The 26,037-nt window shown below is 39.2% G+C and overlaps 1 protein-coding gene across 1 annotated transcript in view; it reads left to right on the top strand.

The window, feature by feature from the left end:
- HCN1 (hyperpolarization activated cyclic nucleotide gated potassium channel 1) overlaps positions 1-26,037 on the top strand; it is a 264,559-nt gene that overhangs the window by 103,277 nt on the left and 135,245 nt on the right. Inside the window, exon 3 of the mRNA XM_072416681.1 lies at positions 18,566-18,727. Within this exon, the coding sequence (XP_072272782.1) occupies positions 18,566-18,727 (162 nt within the window). The remainder of the gene's footprint in view (positions 1-18,565; positions 18,728-26,037) is intronic.

The raw sequence follows: 26,037 nt of genomic DNA, 5'->3' as shown, positions 1-26,037 counted from the left end.
CTAAAGTATTGACTGCAATGGCTTGTAGACAAAAGCTCTGAGAGAAGTCGGATCAGAAATGGAAGTCATTGAGATGTTCTAGGTGGTAGGAATAGACAGAGGGGTGAGTATTATGCCGTTATCTCTGCTGAACAATTTTAAGGCAACATATTCCCTGACTTTATAAATAGAGTTAGATTTTTTTCTTATTTAAATCCATAGCCCAGCACTATTTAGGAGAAAAACAGCTTTTGCTATAATTACATTCTATCTGGTGCCCAGTATCATTAATTCCCTTTCCTGTGGGCCCAGGGCATCCCATGGACCCACCTTATGGGCTTAGGTCATCACAGTGCCCTGTAGTCACATGTGTTACAATGATGCCATTGCACCAGTGCCACTCTCTGCATTATTTAGAACTACTGGGCATGTAGAGATGAAGAAGAAGACCCTAAACGTCATATATCCAATTATGGATACAATTATGTTTGTAACATACTGAGCAACATAATTTAATTAAATGCAAATGCAAATATTTTAATTAAATGCAAAAGGGCAGCCTGCCCATCAAGGTGGAGTTGGGTTTAATAATAAATAAAATTCATCCCTTTAATGTCAGATTTACAGCCATCAATAAATTGCTAGACCCCTTCCACACTTTCAGTGGTAAACCGTGTTACTTGGCTGCTTATACCAAACCATTATGTGCCCAGGAGTGGCAAACTGCATCTCAGGTTGCCCTTGCCATTGTTATACAGTATTTTTTCCAGAGTAGGAAAAGCGAACGGCACAGTGATCCACCATAGCCAAACATGTGCACAGAATGGTTCCCATTGGGAGCACAGCCTGCCCTGCGCTAGAATTCTGCTGTCAACAGCTAGTCTGAAATGGCCCTAAAAATGAAGGTACGTTTACCATTTTGTGTTGAACTTTTTTTTATAGAGAAAGCCCACTTTTTGCAAACAGTTAAACAATGTAAGACTTAACTTTTATAAGTTTATTTGAAGTTTGAAACAATTAAATAAATCTAATTAGGAAACATCCATTCCCATACCCAGTGTAATGTACTGTATAATGGCCTAATGAAGCTTGGATTGCATTACAGCATCTACTACTGTAGAATACCCACAATGTCTGCACTTATTCCCTGCTGAGTCTGCTAGCTGTGAACTGTCAGCCAACACAACACAGAAATAAAAAGAAAACCTTTTATTTACAAGCAATGTAACTGTACCTAGAAATTAAGGAAGAGGGAGTGCAACCCTCTATTGTACAATGAATACATTTTCTACAGATCTGTTCTGTGCACTGTTTACAGATGTTTGATTCTCATTAAGCCGGGATATAATTATTACTATTTTAGTGGCAATGAGTTTAAAGGGGCATTTTCCTTCAGCTGTTATCAGAGTATGCTTTGCATTAGTGAGTGTAGTGGAATATAGAGATTAAAGCCCAGTGCAGATTTTTTCCTTATTATTAGGAGGACCCATAGGCAAATGTTAAAAATAAAACAAGATCCGACTACAATACTATTCTGCTCCCTTGAGCTGTCTTCTGCAGTAATTTCTTTTTGCTACACTATAGGCCTGATCTATTAAAGCTCTCCAAGACCAGAAAAGATAGACTATCATGGGAGAACATGGAAGATCTAGCAAACATTAAATGGATCTGGTCCAGGATTGAAAAAGGATTCACCAACTGACAGCAAATGCTTTTTATGAATACATTCCAGATTTGGCATTGATCACCTGGGTTCTGTGATGATAGTCTGTCTTTTCTAGGCTTGGGGAACCTTAATAAATCCGACCCTATGTACTTCAACAAGACTAAGGGTATAGTGTGACTGCAGGACATCAATGACCCAATTTTGGTTCCCTGCACTTGTGTTGTAATGATACTGCAGATATGTCCTTATGTTAGTGCTGCTTCCTGCATTGTTGACTACCACTTATTGTTGGAAGAATTTCCAAAAATAATGGGTGCCTGGAATGTCACATCAGCACCCTTGAGACTTTTTGAAGAAGCAAAAAGTGGGTTAAGCTCGGAGTTGGGGTTTAAAGCATCACAGGGCTCTAGACTAAAGACAATCACCTATCAGGAATTGTTGAAGTGAGCCTATGAGCAAATATAATGTCCAGGCACTTAGAGTAACTCCTGCAGCAGTTTACATTGCCTATTTATGCTAAAAGCAGGCCATTGTGCAAAGGCAAAGGTCTAACTGTACCTGCTGTCACAAACAGGAAGTCTTAGGGGTCTATTTATAAAGCAGTGAAAAATAGTGATTGGTTACAAATAGTGAAAATATGTTCAGGATAAGAATGTATTGGGTGGGGATGGTGGGTTCTGTTGCTACATTGACTTTTAATAAAGCGTATAATTGCTTTGATGATCATATACCAGTGATCACAGAAAAGGTTTCATATCAGTTTTATATTAATGCCAAGAATGCTAATTTACTACTGTTAAACATCTACTGACTACTACATCTATGAATGTCATGACATATATTATACGTCAGTCCTCCCAACGAGAAGCATTTTCAGAAGCAGCCTTCTACAAACCAGTGATATTTCCATCTGAGCTAAGCATGAATTTATGCTGAAATCAGCGTCACGTGCCTTGCACAAATCCTCTATTGAAAAGGTGAATAAAGTATTTGCTTTCTAAAAATACATTTGTTTTCATTAGACGTAGTGAGGCGTTGAGTTCATGAAATAATAGCAACATCACATTTTGCGTGACTCACTGCTAATATTGTAGGAAATCTGTTATTACCATCGTTGTAGAAAAGCACAGACTTCAGTATTATTGCTGTTTTCTAGATTTTACAATTTATTTGCAGTGAATGACACCCACCTATCCTCCAAAAGAAGGTGCAGAATTGTTGTTTGTGAGTGAAAGATCACTACATACTATATTAGAATTTCAGGTTTAGCCATCATTGTGCTTTAGACCAGCTATGTTGGAATGTCTTTGGTGGTTAAACCAGACATTCTCGACCAGGCATCCTCCAGTGGTTGGTAGGGCTTTCCGTGAACTTTGGTTATGTGTTCTTTATCTGATGGTGCCAGCATAATTCTAGGTTCACCACAATTTGGTAGAGCCATTAGGATGACACCAGTGCTCCGTGCTCCTAACTCTCTAGAAGAGTATGCCATTTTGCATTTCTTCTCAAATATCCCCACAATGAAGGCATTCTACCCACTGACTTTTAATTCATTTTAACAAGGGTTCCTCTAAGATTTTTCCAACATTCCCTAAAATTTATTTCAGGGGTTCTTCCTGGGTAAAAAGATTGGGAAAAGTTGCTTTAGACACATAAGATTACACTGATTTAGCATGGTCTAGGTGGATTTCCCATCTGTGAATTCCAAAGTCACACAGCAAGAACCCACCTGCAAGAGTGGGAACAATTTCTTGTTTTACTGGTCCTTATCTAACCAGGTTGTTCTCTTTGGGTTTGCCTTATTACTTATTACTGACTGATAATACAAGCAAAAGTCAGGACAAGAAACATTCAAGAAACATAAGACATAAAGCTTGAGGCTTTTTTTGGATTTAATAATAAAGTAATATTTGGTACTTGTAGGAGCTCGATAAGCAGGGCCCAGAGGGCAGGTCAGGCTCACAATCAGGGATTATAACAATTTTTAAACAGCTGAGCACATAACACCCTAGGAACTATTTTGCTGGGTCACTATGACAGTACAAAGTCATTCTTCTGCAATGGGTTACTGCCTGATACCATGTAGGCACTGACCTCGAAAAACAATGCCTAGCCGGGAGCAGTAACATTTTGGCCTCTGCATGGTCAGTTTAGCTTATTAAGGAGTGAAGGTATTTTTTACAAATAATTTAATGCTGAACTCATTTTTTAGCAACCGTTTATGATTTTTTTTGAAGCAAAAAAACCCAGTGGGTGCTTTGCTAGGAAGCATACAGTTTCATGTGCAAAGTTCCCAGTACACTATATACAGTAGGTAACCACAGAGAAATAGACGAAGGATGTATACTACATGATTCGCAGGAAGCTTTGTTACACCTTCCTGCAGTCGCTGTACCCTCTGCTACCTGCTGAGTCAGACAAGGCAACAATAAAAGAAAACATTGCAAGACTGGTTATATACATTTACTTGCATTGATTTTACTTTTCTTTACGCAGCGTACACTGTGACCTAGATTTCACTTGTTTTGGTCTAAGCAGGAAACGAGGTAGTGCCTACATTTAAGGAGAAATATGTCTCAAAGCTAAGTTCCAAAAAAAACAACTCACCATGAGCATGTGCTTTCTAAATTTGAGCAAAGGTGTGGGGGTGCATGGGTCAGCAAATTCAGTAACGTCTGTATGTGTGGTTTTTAAAAATTCAGTCAGCCAACCTTAAGAGTCCTTGTCCCTACCATGCCACCTTCCCGGTTATATGTCATCTAATCAAATAGGTAATGTGAATTTAATTGTATATTCCTTTGTAGCTCATCACTGTGGGGCCTGCTGCTTAAAAATCCTCCTGGTCAACCCTGTGCACATGTAGGGGCAAAAGACTATGGCCTCCATATGCTGCACGCAACAGATATGCATTTAGAATTGCAATAGCTATACCAGACCTAATTGGCACTTTGGAGTGCATCCCTTCCATTGAATCATATCCATTTCATCTCATAACGTCATCCTGCGGTACAACCGGTATTGTAAAGTCCCCTGAAGAAGCCCTCAGAGGCGAATTGCGTCGGGACACCAATTGGAAAACCATCTCAATATATCCAGAAATGCTATGTCTAGCTAACAGGTCTAAAAACATAGAGGGTTGACCTTACTTATCTGTATTTATCTTATCTGTGTTTGTATGCTAAACAATACTAATCTTGTTTTATATTAATATTATTTCCTGGAATTCAGGAACTAAGCTGTACACGATTTTCAAATACACTGCCACACTTAACAAATGCCCTGGCTTTCCTACTTTCTTTTCATTCTCACATTGATCGACATCAGGGTATGTGGCCCACCTCGATTAATGGAATTTGATTAGCGAATCTCTCTTTTACTCTCTATGCAGTGGTAAATGCAGCCAACAGTAGGTCCCTGTGCAGAACTGACTAGTGCCCCGAAACCAACAGTGGGGATCAGCAATGCAAAAACCTTTGAACTTAAACAGCCCTGAGTGAAAGTAGCCACTGGCTCAGGGATTGCTGGGAGAATTTATTCACCTGCCAGGACCAACAGATGGATAACTGGGCTGTATGAACAGCATTCTGAGAATTTGGGAGCTGGACATGGAAGAAGAAGAGCGTATGCAGGACCTTGTATGCTGCTGTGAGGGCCCCTTCTGGCTGAGGATTGTACAGGGTCCCCGTGCAGTGGCACAATTCACACACAGCTATGTCCGCATACCATGCATGCATGGGAGACACAGTGGCCATCACTAAAAGGTGCATTTATTCTTTAATCTGCAGCATCTCTTCCTTCTGTATTTTTGCCATGTTCTGTATTCAGAAGACACTTAGGATATGGGATAGCTTCACAATCTGTAACTGGTAGTTTGGGATGTACCCTGATCCAACATTGGAATGGCAGTCTTAGAATATTTCTAACTTCCACTCAAAGCATTATGCTATACCTGTTGGAATGCACCTAGGCAGAGTGGTTGGCACTTCAATATACAAAGACATGAATGCTCTGGCTCCTAGTTGTTGATCACTGTCACTTCACAACTGATGCTGCTGTCCAAAAATGTTGTCTGCATCTTAAAGCAACTAAAATCCAACGACGTGAATTCAGTTTCCTTTCTTTCAAAGTGCCTCAGCACCTATCTAAGTTGTAGCTTTGTATGTAAGAGATTTAGTAGGCTTTAGCAGGCTTTTAGCTAGCTTCAAAAAACAAAATCTCCTGTTAGTGCTGGATGTGGCTGCTTCAAACAAGCATTCAGCAGACCTAACAAGTATTGTTGGAAGGTCTGGTCTTTTAGTTACCAAGGGTCTTTTTAGATACCCGGAGGTTGAAACTGGAGTCGCGGGACCTGGGCTCAAATCCGACTTAAGTCGCCTAATGAATGACTTGCAACTCGACTCAGGGTTTTCCTCAGTGACTTGCAACTCGACTCGTGACTTGCTTTCCCTGCTGACAGCTGATAGGGGAAGGAAGGAAGGCAGTGAGGCTTCTGTAACATAACACTGCCTGCCTCCCCGCCTTTCTTGCATTCTAAATTTTCTCCTCTGACAGCTGAAGAGGGAGGGGGGACGCTATGTTACAAAAGCCTCACTGTCTTCCTCTCTTCCCTTCCCCTTCAGCTGTCATTAGAGAAAGCTGTGGACTTAGAATGCAATCCTGTGCTCAAGAACAGAATCAAAGCTCTGTTTCCATATGGGGACAAATGGGGATAAATTAGGTGACTTGACTTGGGTCTCGACTTGGAAGAATTCTTGGTGACTTGAGACTTGACTTGGGACTTGGTGTCAATGACTTGGGACTCATCTTGGACTTGAAGGGTCACGATTTAGTCCAACCTTTGGCTATACCATGTTTTTTCCCCTATATAGCTTTTATTTTCTGCAAAGAATGGACTCCTGTAAGTCTGTATGACTGGTAATACATTATGTGAGTTATATTGCTATAGATGAATGATATGCCTGTGGCTATATGATTCTAAGAAGTCTCTGCACACAGCAGTCATGGACAGTCCGCTCTTGTCCTACATGATCTGTTAACAAGGAAACAGATCAGAACAAGAACAGTATCCCTCCCTACACATAGTTTTTACCTTTCCCAATAACAACACACACTGACAATATGGCTGCTGAGTGCCCATCTTTTTATAAGAAGGTGGCTGAGTTATCCATTTTTTCAAATTATTGGCTCTTGCAGCTTAGCTGAATAGGTGCCAAAGCTATGCACTGCATTATAGGGTGTTACTTTTTTCTTGAACCTCCAAATCGTTTGGACAGAAGTTTACAATGTACAAAATCATATTTTTCCCAAATCCATATCTGTCTGACCTCCTAAAAAGCAACTAGTGACTTACCTGGTGTCTTTCCCCTTCTTCAGCCATTGTAACAGTCCCGCACTAACATATTTAAAGCAGAACTAAATCCGCACTACTCACCTATCCCCATTCCATCACAGGCTGCTGCCATTTTCCTTCTTTTATTCTTCCTTTATATGATCTTAGGCCACCTTAATAGCCCATGCTTGGATGAGGTTCATTTATCCCTGGCATTTTCAAGCCAAGCACAACTCAACAAAGTTTGATAGCTGGGTGGCATTCAGGCAGGTGAAGAACAGTTTTTTCTAGAAGAGACAATGCCTGTCCCTTTCTGCAATACCACCTACCTGGAACGAAAATTTGCAAAGTTGGACTTTAGTTCCATTTTGCACTTCTTCCAGATTCCTGAGTCTCCTCTTTTCCACACTGCGGCTCCTTTTACTCATCTGAATCTTGCAGTGATAGGAGGAGGATGTACACTGCATTGTGCTTGCGCAGAAGGAATGAAACACTAATACAAGATTTGCTAGGTGAGGGTTGGGCGTTGAGAGAATGGGGTTTTCATTGAGAGAAGAGAAATGCAAAGTTTCTTCTGCTTATAAACATTATCTCTGAAGTTCTACTTTTAAATCTTTTGAGATATCGGCCATAGAGATTGAATGTTTTTTTTAAACGCACAGATATAAGACTTCTCTAGAGCTGCCCCAACTCTCTGGAATGGACTTCCTCGTCCTATTCGACTTGCTCCTACTTTCTGCCCATTTTTTCAAACTTGCCTAACCATCTTCTTCTGTATTTTGAAACCATCACTACTTCCCACCACTACATATCTCCCATCCTATTGTGTGTACATTTCCTCACCTACTAGATTGTAAGCTCTTCTCTCCTTCTGTATCAATATCTGGGTTCTCTCCTTCTGTATCAATGTCCGTATTGGTCTATCATTTGCAACCCCTATTTAATGTACAGCGCTGTGTAATATGTTGGCGCTATATAAATCCTGTTTAATATTAATAATAATAATAAGATTAATAGTGATAATTTTAATAATAATAAAATGTTTTTTTAGTTGTCCTTATTGGCTTGCAATGTGAGAAAGAACAATACAGCACAAATACTGTAAGTGACTATATCAGATTATCATGACCTTAATATATCTTACTTATAGCTTACAGTATATAAGAATGGTGGTCAGAAGAATGTCGTCCCTACAAAAGGTCATTGGTGTCAGGTATACTGACCTGAGAGGCACAAATTGCCTAAGGAACCTCTCTACCAATCTCTTAAAGAACCCTAAAGTTCCATGGAACCCTGGTTGAGAAACACCTAAATAAACAGTTCGAGTATGTAATGATCAGAAACACCATCTAAAAATAATAAAAAAAATAATGAACACACTAATAAGATTATGAATGTATTAGGCACATCTCTTATTACATGAAATGCTGATAAATAATTTAATGGACTTTACGTACGTGTTATATTAGCCATTTGGATTTGCAAATTGATGCAAAAGTCCTCTAGCTGTTCTCTTTTAAATAACATGTTTAATTTATTAAAGCAACACATTAAAATGTATCACTCCAGTGATGATGGTATCTATCCTGTACAGCCAAGTAGCCCAAGATATTTGGCACGTATAGGTAATAGAGATTTATGTAGCCCCTTTCTTTTGTAATTAAGTACTTACATTGAAATATGAATGACCCAGATATGACCTCTATAGAGGAAAGCAAAGGGCAGCCTTTAATATCTTTGCTGTAAATGTGTCAACAGTTGCTGTCAGTGATAAATATTAGACTAAATTAGGCTATTGGCATCATGAATGCAGAGTTTTTTCCTGATTTAAAGATGATTCAGGAAAAATGCCTGGATTCAGGAAAAATGCCTCCTTGCAGTGAGGCCAACCCTACACTGCAAAGCTTAAATGCCCATTTACATCTAGAGGTGATATACTGTAAAAAGTACAATACTTTCCCTATTCCACACTCCCTAGACTCCTTTTCTGTGTGACTGGTCCCTCCACAGCCTAAACACACTGATATCATCCCCCCACAATGCAAAGCCAACAGTTCTGCATTGTTAGGGGAGGAAGCTGAATGCCCACCAACAGCCTGGAGCTCAGCTGTTCAGGTGGGAAATACCTGACATCCAAGGTCCTGTGTCATCCAAGGCTAAGGTACCAAGGTGCAAATAGCCCTCCCCATACCCAACTGAGTTTAGAAATAACAACCATTGGGTCTTTATTCACCACCTTTTCGTTCAAGGATAACAGTATGGGAGATGCAGATGCTGCAACATAGTTGGAACAATGTAATTAGGTTGTAATCAGCATGTTCAAACAGAGATAAATGACTATTAGGGTAATTTCAAAACCAGAGTGAGCCACAGCATTCTTCTGCATGCGTAACCATGGTCCCAACCTCTCCCATTTGAGTAAATGAAAGAGGTTCGGAAACATTTCTTGCACGCCGCTGCAGCTGATACCAGCACAGTTTCCAAACATGACATGTCAATTTTGTCAATGTAGTTGTTTTTTAAAGATTTGTGCCGCAGCTGTGTGTAAATCTGGTTACGTAGTTTGCTGTGTGGTCGAAAATTATCAACTACGTGGTTTCACACCTATAATAAGGGACCTTAATATAATAAATCAGAATCATAATCCTAATTTCTTCTTCCTTTGGACTAAAGTAGTTTGGGACTTCTTTAAAGTTCAAATGTTATTCTGTAACTGTTACAGCATGACATGATATAGAACACATAATATGTAGTTTATATGTTCTCTCCTCCCATATCCCAAAAACATACCAAGAGGTAATTTTGCTCCTTTAAAAAATTGCCTTAGACTTTGTTAATGACCTATGACAATGGTAGGGACATTAGACTGGAAGCCTGGTGCTGCATAATTAAGGAGACAGCTGGACTGATATACAAGATACTAGAGGCTCCTTCCCCCACTGTGCCTCCACCACCACAGCACCAAATGGATCCTTTGCCTTGGAGCTTTGGATCCTTGACCAGGGTAGCTCGGACCTCCTAGCCCATCCTTTATAAACACCATTGTCATAACTACCACCTACTACCAAACCTCCCCCTGCTTACCAGCCACTCCCCCCCATTAAATATCCCAACACAAAATCTTGGATTTTAAATTGGCTGGCGAGCAGCCGTTTATTTAAAACACCATTAAATAAAGTTAACTTTCCAAATAATTAACAAACAAATATCCAAATAAATTGAATGCCAAATAAAATTACATTTTACACTTTGATAAGCATACATTAACATAAATTAACACAACACTCCATTATTAATATAATTATTATTAAAACAGGAATATATAATGTTAACATATTACATTGAATATAGCTTAATGAACCAACAACTTAATTCCCCTTTTAATAATACATAACCATTACAACAGTATCCATAATGTTATTAAACTCCCAATTATACACCCAAACAACCAAGCTGCAGGTCTCAGAAGGCAAAATCCCACCCAACAAGAATTGAACTCTTCCAACATCTCCACCTTGACCCCTAGCTGCCCAGCACTGCCTTCAGGAGCCATAATCATCCGTTCACCATAAAGGGGGAGACCCCACGCAAGGGGAACCCCCCTGCCAAAATCCACCACTTTTCCAATACACTGAATCCCTGCCTTCCAAGACCCCAACCGCTAAAACGAACCCACCTCTCAACTCTACCTAAACATAAGAGGGAGGGTGGGTGGGAAACTTTTTCTTTCCAAAAGAGGGCCCATCACTATCATCCAGCCCTTTTTAACGTCTCCCATTCCTAATCTCCTCCTACCCCACGTTGCATACTAGCCCAGCTCTTTATTTACAGTGTGTACATATGAGCTTAGTTCCAGTCATGGTGCAGTGGCTAAATACAACTTGTTACCAACTACTTCCATTAACTCAACCTTTTTTTTTAACATTGGGAAACCATTTTATGTCTGCTATAATTACTATATTCACAGTTCCCACTACATTAGCCAGGTGGTCATTGGGAAGAATGCTTCCTACATTGCTGGCCATTGGGAAAATTGTCACAACAGATAACCAAAAAAAGTATTGATGTTAGTGGTAATTGACTTGAGAGTCACAAATTGCTTATGGCTCAAGGAACCCCTAGCAATCTTCGGAAGAACCCTTGGGTTTCAAAGAACCCCGGTTGAGAAATGCTGCATTAACTTGAATGCAACCACAGTTTACACCACCTTGAAAGCACTTCAGCCGCATACGTTGAATACGGTTAAGGTTGACACAACAACAAGGGTGTTAATATGCCCAGTATTGAAGAGGGGGGTGTCTAGGAGCAGCTAACAGCAGAGGTTTGCAACCACAAGTCTGAAAGGGTCATTATTCTGCTTGTCTGGAGTTCAGTTATTAGGATAAATTAAACAGCGAGAACAATACTTGGCTGTTGTTGCTATACTTAATCTTATGTAAAAGCCAATAACCTATCTGACAAAGCCCATCCCATAACACGTTAAATGAGAATTGTGTTAATGTTACCTTGTTCCAGTATTGCTGAACATTATTTCTAAGCCCTGTTCTCCAGCTGTTGTATATATTTACCTAGTGGCCTGCATTTCCTTTTAGATATTCATTTAGCTTCCTAATGTACTAGTTTTTATTATAACAAAGTAAAGGGGAAACGTTATCATCCATTATTTCAGAATCATTTAAATATAAATCCACATTGACGACTGTTATGTGCATACCTGATAAACAGGGCAGCCGTATACAACCTTTCAGGTCTTCAGGGAACCCCTTCTATAATTACTATATCCACAGCTCACAGTTTATTAGTGTGGGGGTCAATGGGAAGAATTCATCTTACATTGCTGGCCAATGGAAAAAAAATGCCAGCCTTACAGATAGCTAAAAAGATCATTGGTGTCACTTAAACTGACATTAGAAGCATGAATTGCTCAAGGAACCTCTGACAAACCTCTGGAGGAACTCTCGGGTTCCACAGAAGCTTGGTTGAGAAACACTGTAATAGGGGGTTATTATTCATGCCAGAGAATATCTGGTCATTATTGGTAAAATTGCAGAGTAACATTATATGGAAGTTTTCTCATTGCTGTTCTGTACGGTGCTCTTATACAGGTTCTCCTCCTTCACATGCAAAATGCAAAACAAACCTGGTGGTGGATTTTAAGGCTGGAGCCCAGTGGCATTTTTTTTTACTGTCATAATACGCTTTTATTTGTTGGATATGTAAGTCTTATGGTATTTTTTAGTAAGATTTAACAAGGATTGCTTCACCACCACTGGATAGAGACCACACAGTGACTTACAGGAGAACTTACCCGGTAGTCTCAAATATGACTCCATCAGTTCTTCTTGTAGAGCTTTAAAGTATTCAGTAGTGTATCTAAAGTGTATGTTGTTTTGTTGAACCCCTGTAAGGTTTTACTGTTTTCTGGAGTATATTTCTAAAGACGATAGCAAAACCAAACATATATTCCAACCTCCCACCTTTAAGGTTTTGGCTTGACCTACCCTTTGACTTGTGATTAGATGGGCCACAATGATTTTTTTTAAAAATACACATGCAAATTGCACTGGTGAAAACTTCCCTGTACTCTGTGAATTAGGTGCTTGCAAAATGTTAGTTAGTACATATATTTCTAACAAATTTTAATATGTTGTAAAAATAATATAGGAGCAGAGATGAAAGCAGTTGGTGAACTATAGATTCTGCCTCTGAACTGCATTCCAGATTTTCCCTTAATCAGGATTTTAAGGGACCAAAATCCAGAACGGACCTCTCAAGGTCAATAGAGAGTTCAAATTCTTCCGACTAATTTTAATGAAAGGTGCAATATAAAAAATATCAAAATGATTTTTAAAACTACAGTGGTACCTTGGTATAAGTTTTTAATCCGTTCCATATCCTTGGATTTATACTAAACAGGACTTATACCAAACAATTTTTTCCCATAAGCAATAAAAAAAAATGAATAATCCGTTCCCATGAAAAAAAATCCTTTTGTTATTGGCATATTATACACTGATGAGGCTGTATACAATAATTTAAACACTGCTTAATACTAAAATACATAAATACAAAATCAACTAGATGAAATAAATGAAAATTTAGCCTCACTTTACCTTGCTGAGAAGAGTTGAGTGCCTACTAGGATGGTGCTGAGAAGGGAGGAGGAAGAGGTGTTATGTAATTCACAGAGAGTTATAGCGCGGGATGTGCACTGAATGGTGGTAAGCGGCCTACTGACGCTCATGGGCAGTCGTGGCTTTGTCTCGTGAGAAGTAAATAGGGGTAGCGCGCGGTGTTCTCATTTTGACCCATACAAGTTCTAGCAGAAAGATTGTATACCAAGCAAAATTTTACGTGTGCAAACAGGACTTTTACCAAGTTGGACTTATTCCAAAGCGGACTTATACCGAGGTACCACTGTATATTCGCAAGCTCATATGCAATGTTAGTGATTGCGTTTACATTTGGTTTAGTGATTGGGCTAGTGGTTGGGTCTTCCTAATGCTGAATATAAATCAAGCCTTATATCTCACTATAAGGTGATAACATGGTGTTCAGTGTTTTATTATTTCCTGATAGCTCATCCACTTGATGTCGGCATATTTTTTTTCTCGCAGGTCATGTAGCATCACATTGTAATTAGTAATCAGCAACGGTTATTTGGTGGAACAGTTTTAAAATGAAGTGTTAATCAGCATTTCTTAAATATTACGGTAGATATTGCAAGGATGAGCAGAGAGGTACACTTTATGAATATAATTTAATATTTTTTTTATTATTACGGCTGTTCAGACATGTAACTTACCACCTTGGTGTACCACCCTAGAAGTGGCACACATTAGCCTACAGATACTCTTCAAAAGATTTGCACAGACAATATTAGGCATTTAGTTTATTTTCATTTTATGATCGAATTATACAAGAATTTTGGTTGAACAGCAATTTTGCAACCAATGTTGTGATTCTGGTTTACTATTGTAATACCACCCTACCTATTTGATTTTGTTAGCATTCCAGAACTATGGATTTTAAATGGATTTCCCCCTTTCCCTGGATGTGTTTTCTTATACCAGTCTTCACTTTTCTTGGGAAAAGGTCTTGATGTCTGTGGGAAATTTGTGCTCATTCAGCAATTTTTTTAGATCTGGTACTGATGTTGGATGAGAAGATCTGGCTTGGGATTGTTGTTGCCGTCCCTTCCAAAGTTGTTCAGTAGGGTAAAGGTCTGGGTTCTGTATAGGCCAAATGAATGTCCCCAATCAAAACTCACCAAACCTCCACACCAAACTCATCAAGCAATGTCTTTATGGAAATGACTTTGTACAATCATGTGGAAACACCTGAATTCAAGCACCTAGGAGGTATCAAAATACTTTTGTTCATATAATAGGTGTTGTGGTGTTGCCTGTCTAGCTGCTTGCAGCCTCCTCAGCCTCCTTTAGCCGTGTAGGGATGCGCCTTTCTTTGCATCCTCTGAACTCACTCTAAGGCTGTGCACAGCTGAAGGAGATTTCAGAATATGAACTGCAGCCAAAAACCAGATCAATTCTTGATTTCAAGCAGGTCTTATCCTGCTATTGGCTACAATTCTTAATAAACCTCTCCTGTTTCATGCTTTGGTTGTTGGATCCTCCACTTGTTACCTGAAACCCAGCCCAGCTATATTTTTACCAGATATTGCCTTTCTGGATACCAGACCTTTGCCTGACTTTGACCATGTTTCCTGTCTTTCTGTCTGCCCCGACCTTGGAACATCCAGACTTTGATCCTCACTTGCCACCTTCCCCAACTTCAGTCTGCCTCGACCTTGTCTCTCATCAGCAGTCTACCCAGTACTTGACCTTGGCTGTCCCTATACCAAAGGCCTCTGTTCCACTCTTCTGTGTTGGGGAAAGCCTGGGGGCTGTGACCTGGTCTTACCCCCACAGCAAAGTAGTCTGGTGACCACTAGGGTTACCAGCCCATCACCCCATGCAGGGTGCTCTGTTGAAGACCAAGAGACACTTAGACTCCTCTCCCCAGGTAATCCCATGTCACCTTCCAAGGGGCACATCCCTACCAGATACCTAGTCGTGTGCTGCATATAGATTTGTAGTAATTGTCAATAAATATAAATGCCAATACATTTTTGTTCTTTAATCATTTTAGATGTTAGATACATTTTCGATAGCATTGTGAGGGCTCATAGGCCTCAGCCATGGAAATGTTGTGATGTCGGCAGTAGCATGAAAAAGGTTGCAGAGGAACCCCAGGAAATGTAACATGAGTTGTCAAACACTGTACTATGCTGTGTTTCTTGTACATTCCTAATATTTGTAAAGGCAGAAAAACATTATATTTCCTGGCATGAGCCCGATATATAATGGTGTAATTTTGCTCAAAGTCAACTCTGTGGAGCTCTGTTTTTTTATTCTTTGTAAAATAATATTTTACTCCAGTAACCTTGGACTCATGCAAGTGTAACAGACAAAATGATGACATTAGTTGGTTTTTATGTGACCATAATTTACATTCATGAATACATTTACAAATGCTCCATAAAGCTTCAGTCACTGGAAATAAAGAGCACCGTAGAGGAAATTAAGTAGCGTCTGCAAGCTGAGGAATGCCTTTCTCTTGGCAGGGATGAAGGATATTTATCAACCGAAAAACATTTTTTAGCACAAGCTTCAGGTCAGGCTGCCCACCAGATGCGTGCCTGTGTAATCATAATGAGGAGAGGAAGAGGAAGACTGCTGAGATGTAATGTCTTAAAAATAAAATAAGCCAATGTGACTTAAGGCCCTTGCCAACTAGCTTTTTGTTTATTTCAAGTGGGGTTTGCATTCTTTAGAAGTCTGTGGAAATGCAGAATAGAGCACATCAATGCTGGTTAGAAGGAGGTCAACTGCAGGTAAAGTGCATGCAAAGGCTGTGATCATCTGACTATAGAACATGGATTATTGAGTGTGGTCCGTAGCCGTATCATATTAGGCACAGGGCCTGCATGACAGGGTGTGAGGCCCCAGCACTGGGTAAGAAAGGGTGTTCCGAGTAGTGTAGGGAGGGCAGTGTTAGCTGAAGAATTGTGGTGGTTAGGAAAAGGGGGGTTTTAAAGGGGGAAGTCTGAGGTGGGAGGCCCTCTTTTAGGGAGAAAGCGAAATTTTAGTGAGTGGTTTGGTGTGTTTTAAGTGTGGCGTTTGGGGTTTTGGAAGGCAGGGATCCTGGGCATGGAAAAATGGTGATTTTGGGCAAGAGAGATCCTCGGTGGTATGGTCCCCCTTTATGGTGGTCTGATGGTTATGGCCCCTGAGGTGGTGTTGGGCAGCTAGGGGCAAAGGTTGTGTGTTTGGAGTACGGATTATGCCTTCTAAGACCTGCAGCCTGGTTGTTGAGGTTTAAAACAGGGATGTTGCAAAGTTAATATAAAGGGGGGTATTTTTGGTTTTTGGTTAATTTGCTTGTTAAGGTAATTGGGGTTTATTTGTTCAGTTATTTATTTGTTGTTTAGTTATTTGTTTATTTAATTTTCATATTGTATGGGCATTTATTTATTTGTTTAAATAAACAGCTGCTTGCAAGCCAATTAAAGTGCAATTTGGTGTTTGTGTATTTTCGGTGGGTTTTGGTTGGTAAGTAGCTTGGGGGGAGTAGGGGAGGGACATGTTTGGTAATGGGGAAGGTGGTAGGGCTGACAGGTCCAAACTACCCTGGTCATGAGTTTATATTATAATAAATCTATTATGAAATACCCTAAAAAATCTTTATTGCTACTGTTTCCTTTGTGTTATGTCAGTGCTTCAAAAAAATTGTATCACAAGATGTAGGAATTTTTTCTGGTGTTACTTAACGCTAATAGCTTTTCTCCTTTTTATAAGTATTGCAGTCAGTGCTGACTTGATATCATATGTGATTCTTCATGGGCATCTATGTGGATTTCTATTTAAACTTAACTTACGTACAGTTTTTCATTTCACCCCCGGCAGAGCCCTCTGACCCAACTGCGGTCCCAACTGCGGTCCCAACCACTCCCAATGGGGAACTGTTTTGTGCACATGATTTTGGCTATGATGGTTGATGGTTCAGTTCCTGAAAGCGACAAATTGATTTTGGTTAAGTCATTGCTTTTCCTTCCCTGAAGGAAGAACTGCAGTTCAACCACCAAAAGCGTTAACCAATGGTGCACTTTGCTTCTTCTGGGCACATGGCAGCGGTTTGCTATGCACCTGGGAGCTGCTAACCTCACAGTTTTCCATTAGAAGTCTTGGAGGGACCTTTTTCAATGGTCAGGCTTTTTTTTTAATCAGAATTCTGTTCCAGTGACTTTAAAACTCAAAACAATAAATTTACACATACCTTCAATCCCGCAGGTTTCTTCCATCGGGTGACGCGTCGTCCCGGTATCCCTCCCACAGAGGGGTCTCTGGGCGCCGCCATCATTTCCTCCCTTTTTCTGTGTTCTTCTTCCTGTGTCATCCGATCGCGCACTGTGCAGCCATGAGATCAGGTGATATAGATTGGGGAAAAATTTGCTGATCTCACTTGGCATGGGTCCCCTTCCCTATTAATAAAAGGAGCAGTAAAGAGCCTCCAGGGATGCGTGACGTAGGTATTCCTGGTGGCTCGGCGCTTCCATTCATTCTTGATCACCTAGGAATTCACCTAGGAATCGAGAATTAAATTAAAAAAAAAAAGTTTAGAGTTTAGGTCTGCACTTAAATTATCAGTATTGCCTTGCCATGCCCTGCCTACTTCCCCTTATTTGTTCTCAGGAGGGAGGATCTCACTCCTTTGGTCATGTGACAGTGCTCAGATCTAGGGATTGGCTGCTAGCCTGAGCACTGACACAGGAGCTGCAAGGTTATGCTGGTAAAGCAAGTGCATGTGGGCTAGGGAGCCCTTTGCAGACACAAGGGTAGGGCAAGGTGACAGAGTCTCATTAAAATACTATTGTCGGGCTCTCTGACTCCCTTCCAGAGACTTCCTCATACATTTATATAATTTCAGGATTAGAAATAAGGGAAACGGTTTAGTACAGGAAGGCAAAAAGAGAAATAAAACCCCTCACAGGTTCTTGATGTGATGTGAATTACTACATATCGAAAAATAGGGAGATGGGGTGACAAATAGAACCATGGGAGGTAAATATGTTTGGTCCAATATATTGGTAATCCAATTGGAACTCTTACCTATTAAATATATGATTATTGTATAGTCACTGCTGCAAAATACTTGGACAATATATTTCAATGTGATTGAAAGTATTCTTAGCTTTATTTCTCTATACAAGACAAGAAAATATGATCACAAACCAATTAGTACGAAAGAACAAACGTTTTCTATAAAGCAAAAGGACGATAAAGGTTGATGGTTGAAAGGTCATTGGGGGACACCCCTTCTTTTGTTATGTTTAGACAATATTACAGATCCATAAATTCATAATGAGATATGAAGGTCACCATAAGGAGCATATATGTAGGGTTGCTTGAAGGCTGTGGTAAAGTCAAATGTGAATATGAACAATTGAGGAGTCATGAAAACAAATTTGTCACATATCTCTATAGATACCTGGCAATGGTCTTCTAATAAATGATATTTTTTTACTTTTGCAGATTTTCCACATGACTTATGACCTCGCTAGTGCTGTGGTCAGAATATTTAACCTCATCGGAATGATGCTTCTCCTTTGCCACTGGGATGGCTGCCTGCAGTTTCTGGTTCCATTGCTTCAGGAGTTTCCTAGTGACTGCTGGGTATCCTTGAATAATATGGTTGTAAGTATAAACTTTCTCAGTCTGAATACTTTCCATTTTTTCCCCATTTTATTATTATGATACAACCCTGCTTCCATGACTCTTGTGGCCATAGAGGAGATTCTGTCATCAAATTATGTTGGTGGTGCCACTGGCCCACTGGCCACCCCCTACATATTCTGCTCATAACACTGTCCCTCCAGTGGCCCTGGTCCTAGATGTGGCCCTACTGCTCCCAACTGGGAGAAGACTGATGAAAGAATCAAGAGACTAACTGAAGACTTCTGAGAAAGGTAAGTATTAAAAAAATGAAGCCAACTCTAAAAGGTGATTGTGATTAGGGGGTGAGGGTTTGTACACAGAATGGGTCCTCAGTTTGATAATTTATAGTAAGACTGAATTTTAAAAGTTTGGTAGGGGTGACATAAGGTTTAGGTCTTGTGGTAAGAGTTAAAGGTAAATCAAGTTAATTTTTAGGGCTATGCAGAGGGGGAAAGTGTTAGGGCCAGTCTAAGGGTTGGGATACATGGGAGACATTTTTTATTTTTTGCATCACCAACTCTATTCTTCAGGTGATCTGCACTAAAAAATACTTAATAAGGAGCTTCCTGTTCACCATTCACAGAATTCTATTCAGGTAATATTTCCTGTGTATTTTGCTTTTGTGTTAATTTTGTGCTATGTCACCAATGGCCTCTGTGCACTTTGGGTTCCCCATTTTTATGCTGTTTAATTAGAAACACCTATTTACTATCTATGGATGCAAATAAAAAGTAACCTTTGTAATATCATAAACTCTTTCCTATCTTCCAGTCCTAATGGTGTCAAGGGATGAGATATTCTTTGCCTTACACCAATTGGATTTGACAAACAGGGGGCACAATGAAGTCATTATTTAAAAGTTAATACAAGAGTTTGTAACAACAGTAAGGGTACAAGCACTAGCTAAGGCCAAATTTAGTGTAACGTTTCCAAGGTGTTTTATTTTTTTACCTTTAAGTTTTTTATGATCACTTGTCAATTTGATGGCTATTGTAATGTTTCTTGCGGAGCAAATTAACCTAACTGATGTTTTTGGAGCTGTGGACGGAGACCACTGGAGAAAACCAGTGCAAACAATTTAAACTCCTTGAAGTGTCCTGGCCAGGATTTGAAACTAGGACATCATCCATGGTGCCCCACCAAGGGCACTCTTGCATCTGTACAAATGTTAGATCTGCCCTTGAACAGTATTACATCCTGTGTAGTCAGAGAGCATTGTAAAAGTTTAACAGAAGATGTCTCGTTATAATTTAAATACAGAGCTGTATGTAGTTTGAAAGGTAAATATAGTATTTATTATGGCAAACCGTCCATGCTCAGTGTTGCTTCAAGTGGTGTACTGCAAATTTTTTTTGGTAATATAATAAATATCATTTTTTGTATCACAGTGTTGTTTTCTGAATGTTCGTGTTGTACAATAACTATATTTTAAATAAAATAAAGAGAAAAGAAGAGAGTAAAGGGAAAGAAAACTACTGTATATGGGAAAACACTTTAAACACCTTGTAAATCACTAGGATATTTGCAGCAGTTCAGAAAATGGATCTTTAAATGTCAATATAAAATGTTTCTCACTTGTTAGAACTGTAAATTGATGGACTGAATACTTTTAAAAACCCTGTTCTTTGTCGCAACATGGTAAAATGCACTTTTTACTGAAAGTTACTGCATTGTGAAGTATGGCAAAGCAGTTTGTGTGGTTCTTTTCCTTTAGAATAACACCCCAATGTTTAAATACAGAAGCACTTGTGCTGCACTAAAACTCAGCTTTTAGGTTTATTAGAATCCCATTTCAAATGATTAAGTTGCTTCATTACAACACACATTGATGTGTGTATTGCACCATGCAATGTGTATTATTATTATAAATATTATTATTAATAAACTTTATTTATAAAGTGCCAACAAATTATGCAGTGCTGTACACTAAAAAGGGGTTGCAAATCACAGAAAGATACAAACAATCACACAGAGGGAAGGGAGGGCCCTAGAGTTTACAATCTAAGAGGTGGGGGAAAGTAGCACAAAGTTTGGTTAGTGGAATATTATAGGGGAGGAGGTTACAGTAGTCCAGACGAGAAATGATAAGGGCGTGTAGAAGGAGTCTCTGGGGACAGGTAGGGGTGTATTCTGGAAATGTTGTGCAGGTGAAAGTGGCAGGACCTGGAAATGTTCAGAATGTTGGGGGTCAAGGAGAGGGTAGAATCGATAGTGATGCCAAGACAACATACCCGAGGGATGGGTTAAATAACATTTAGAAGGATAGCAGGGTGAGATTTTGAAAGTGGTGGTGGGTGAAAAGTTTGGTTTTATCCAGGTTGAGTTTCAGAAACCTGTTAGACATACCAAATGGGATGACCGACAGGCAGCATGAGACCTTATCCAGGACTGAGGGAGACAGGTCAGGGGTGGACAGATAGATTTGAGTGTCATCAGCATACAGATGGTACTGTAAGCCAAAGGAGGATATGAGACTACCCAGAGAGGAGGTGTACAGAGAAAAGAGAACCGGTCAAAGGACTGACCCTTGGAGAACACCAACAGGGAGGAGAGGAGGACATACCATTGAATGAAACCTTAAAAAAGCAGATGAATAGAAAGCAAACCAACAGAGCATGTATAGTTAGGTTCATAAATATTTGGACAACTTTTTTCTAATTTTGGTTCTGTACATTACCACAATTAATTTTAAATGAAATAACATAGATGCAGTTTAACTGCTGCAGAGTTTCAGCTTTAATTTAGGGGGTTGAACAAAAAGATTGCAGAAAAATGTGAGGAATTAAAGACTTTTTTTTTACACAATCACTTGTCTCTGTCCAAATATTTATGAACCTAACTGTATTCAGTAGTTCATTGAAAAGATCTGAGGGGCTCTTACCCTACCTTGATCCCAGAGTTTCTAAAAAAATCAAAAAACAACTTTTCTTTCACAGTATCAGTTTGAAATCTATAGAGTTTGGTAAGAGTGAGAGTTTCCCCTTAGTGGGAGAATATTTCAGTATAAAAAGAAAACCTTTCGAATGGGAACATGTTGGTATTATTTGATATGACTGAGTGTGCTGTCGTGTATTTAATGGCATTCAGAAAGAATTTTACAGCTTAGCTTTGCGTTGGAGTTTGATTAGTTTAAGATACAGATCAGGATCTCAGGTACTGAGGAGAACACTGCCAGACTGGTATTACATTTGACAATATTCATTTTCTGAAAGATTCCATTGTGCCAGGAAGATACGTTTTGTTCACGGAAAGACTATTCAAAAGCTGACACTTGACAGTTAATTATGCGTTTTTCTGTAGTGTCTGTCGCTTCCATTTGTTGCAGTAAAGTATTTTCCCAATTTCTATACCTTTTTTTTTAGGCTGAGTTTAAAAACCAAACAGAGGTAGCAAAGTATCAGATCAGTGTGATCGACTGAAGGTAGAAGACTGAGGGGTGACACAGATGTTCTTTAGAGAACATTCTGCTTGTCTGCTATGGCTTAGGGCAGAACTATCAAGCCAAGCCAAGGCTTTGATATCTATCCACCCGATTGTTTCCCATCAAGCTACAGGAAAAGGGTCTACATGAAAGAATCTTTCTTCGGGAAAGTTAATTATGATTGGATATTGTGAATTTTACAAGCATCACAAACCTCTCCAAACCATTAAAGAAAGAACCTGCAGAACATCATTTAGCCAATTAATTTAGTTAACAAAGTTCCTCTGCACAATCAGAGGAATGACAATCCTTTCTATATGGAAACTGCACGCAAAGTGCATTTGTTCTGTTCTTGCTTAGTAATAAATGAAATCTGTACAACACACGCATAAAACTTTAGTTAGAAATGCCGCCGGTGATCCTTGCCATTTGTTGCTCCTCTTTTGACACGTTTCTCCTTAAAAGTTGGCTTAGTTGAAGGCAAAACACGTCATAGAAATGCTAATTATAAAAAAAAGCCACACTGCTATTTGCATAAGCAAAAATCTTTAATTACAAATCTCTATGGTGATCCCTGCCGTCTATCATTAAGCCAATTTCTCGGGTGAAGTGCGTCAGAAGAGGAGCTGAATATTGCAGGAATCACCATTGGCATTTCTAATTAAAGTTTAATATATACATTGATGTGGACAATGGCAGTTTACTAATTTTTTATTATGGAGAGATGAGGCGGGGGGAATCCAGGGGTGGCACTTGCAGCTGGAGCTCCTTGAGTGATAATCCAAGAATAATGTCTGTTCATATCTTGAGTGTAAAATGCAGAAAACTGTAACACAAATAAAAATAAATCTTTCCATAATCTGACATCAGTAAGGGCATATTTTGACTAGTGGTTGTTACAAGCAATTTTAGGCAGTTTACCAATTGTTTTCCAATGGTTAACACTGGGTCGAATGGGTCTGTCCATCATCTTTTATTCAACAGGTGGTAGGAGGTGACTGAGCGTCCAATTGAAGTTTGCTACTCCGGCTGCCTCCCTAGACATGAACTTGTGCACCAATATTTTTTTTTCCTTTTAAGCAGCCATTTGTTAACAACTAAAATGAGAACCTGTTACACCTTTTGGCAATCTAGTTTTTGATGGTAGGAACCTGGGGATGGTATATGTTGCAGTAAATTACAGCTAGTCTGCACATCCGCTAAATATAAATTTAATAATTTTAATAGGGAAATCTAATTTACAGACAATTGTTTAAGTAAACTTTAAAGAACATGCTTCATCGTGTTTTCCAATAAAACATCACTTCCAGGAATCTTCCAAAAAAATGATTGAACATAGTGTGTGCATGTGTGTATATATGCGTTTTGACTAAGGTAGTAAAGAATCAGATCAGTGTGATCAACTTGTGGGAGAAGACTGGAAATGATAAAGATGTTCCAAAGAGATTTACAAAGCTCAATTGTTTGAGTAAACTTTAAAGAACTTCCTCCATTGTTCTTTCTAACAATGTATCACTTCTTCCAGGAAGCTTCCAAAAAATATTGATCAACCAATGACCCAACTAAATCGAGAGAAAACACAAGAAATGTATTATAACCAACTGTTTTTTCCAAAATACAACCTAAATCCAAGAAATCTGTGGTAATGCGCCACAGGATATACTCCACAAAAATCAAACAAAAACCATCACAAATCTTTTTGTAGCTGGAATTCCCTTTCTGCAACTTACCCTTAAACCCAGACAGATAGCCAAATTAATTGATACCTTCAGCCAGCCTTGCCCCCTATACATTCTTTTTTAAGCACGTAAGACAGATCTTTGGTAACAACACACTATCTCTTTTTTACACATTAACATACATCAGCAGATCAGATGGAAACTGCAGTTCTTTCTTTTCTCTTATGTTGTTTTCTCATTGTTTTGTTTAGTTACGGTGCCAAATCTGTCAATAAAATAATGAGTGTTTCTATCTCTTAAACAAAGCAGTGAGAACTGATTATGAGCAGTTGCCAATAACTTTTAAACTTCTCTAAACATGCACTACGAACGTCGGCACTCTGACGTTTAGTGTGTTGTCAATCACCATTTAATGCTGTTTTCATTCGTGTGCTGAAATCACAATGAAATCACAAATATAAAAATTGAGCAGCGAGCCAATTTAAAAAACTTTAGTAAAATTTCACACCAGAGCAATAAGACTGCCACAAGGTAATTTCTGCAGCAACTTCAGGTGGACCCAAAGCTTTGCAAAAAGTCATCACGTGCCGAAACCCGGATCTTCCAGTATGATCCTGAAAGAAAACCACAGTCACTGGAAACACTTCCATCACCAAGAATCAAAAAAGTCCAAATTCAAAGCCTTACTCATTGTGTTTTGTGACATGAAGGGCATCATTTTGACAGAAAGGGTTCCAAAAGGCACAACAGTGACCCAACAATACTATAGGGAAGTTCTGACAAAGCTAAGGGAGTCAGGAAAAGATGGCAGAAATGTGGAAAATGGTTTCATTCTTCATCAGGACAATGCTCCTTCTCACACAGCACTTTCTGTGACCAACAAACACATTACAACACTGGAACATCCTCCATATTCACCAGATTTTGCAACTTGGATTTTTTTTTCCCGAATTGAAATCAGTGTTTTAAAGGAACATGCTTTGAGTCAATGGATGCAGTAAAGACAAAAACATCAGATATCTTGACAAAGCTGACAAAAACTGATCTGCTCCACGGCTTGGACAAGTGGAAAACAAGACGACATTGGTGCTTTATTGTGAATGGAGAGAATATTGAAGGGGACAAGCATTAGAATTGTCATAAAAATAAATAAAAGTCAGTTGTTAGATGAGTTATTGTTATTTAATAGACAGACTTCATATATGCCACATGCAGCCAAAAGACCTAGTGATGTCTCTCTCACCCAGGTTGTCATGCCAGGAGGATATACCTTAAGGCAAAACTAAAATTAACATATATGATGCAAGGTGTCAGTATCATTAACACTTTTCAGGAAAAGTATCAGGTAGAAGGTTGAGACAAACTAATTAACAAGGATAGAGGGGTTTACAATGGCTAGCTTTCTAACATTAGGTTAAAAACGAGGAAAAAAAAATGTTGCCTACGCTTCTTAAAAACTGTTAACTAGAGTCTTGCTTTACATTTTTTATTAATTCCTGTAAAGTCCATGTAAATCTACTATTCTTTCTAACACTTCCCTGTCCATGGGTCCTGCTATCCAAGTGTGGCTACATTTCCTCCTCCATAGTTAAAGTATGGTCAATATAGCCCAAGACGAGAAGGGTGTTATTGGCCACCACATCTACGGACGGGTGAATTACAATATATCACATTTTTTCTACTTGATATTAGTTACATTTAAACTGAAAGCTCACTGTAGAAAGCTTAGATACCTAGCTTCTCCTGCAGCTACTTAAATTGAATGAACTGCGGAAGTTATGCCATCCTAGATGTCCATTATCAAAATGGCTGAATATCGAAACCAGGAAGAAATCGGCATTCACAACAGAATGGGGACAGGTGGGCATATTATTACAATTGCGATCGGGCAGGTAAGGAATGTCACCTTACCCTTCTAAAATAAATCTGCTAAATCTGAAATACTTCAGCATTTTTTTCAGCTGAATGAAGGCAAAGAAGTTAGTGGACCTTGTATTCATGCAACATCTGCTATAATAATAGGCAGTGAGCTTTCAAAGGAATCCTTCTCTGTCTTACTTGTGCTATTGCTGTTGGGGATGGGGGTATCTCAGCACCTGCATTAGTGCCAGAAGCTGTAATGCCATGCAATGAAGGGCTTTCCTACCATACTGTCTATTTTATCCTTGTAAATCGTTTTGTTTTGCCAC

Source organism: Pyxicephalus adspersus, chromosome 6 (assembly GCF_032062135.1).
Source record: "Pyxicephalus adspersus chromosome 6, UCB_Pads_2.0, whole genome shotgun sequence".
Taxonomy (NCBI): domain Eukaryota; kingdom Metazoa; phylum Chordata; class Amphibia; order Anura; family Pyxicephalidae; genus Pyxicephalus; species Pyxicephalus adspersus.
This window is presented reverse-complemented; position numbering and strand designations above follow the sequence as displayed.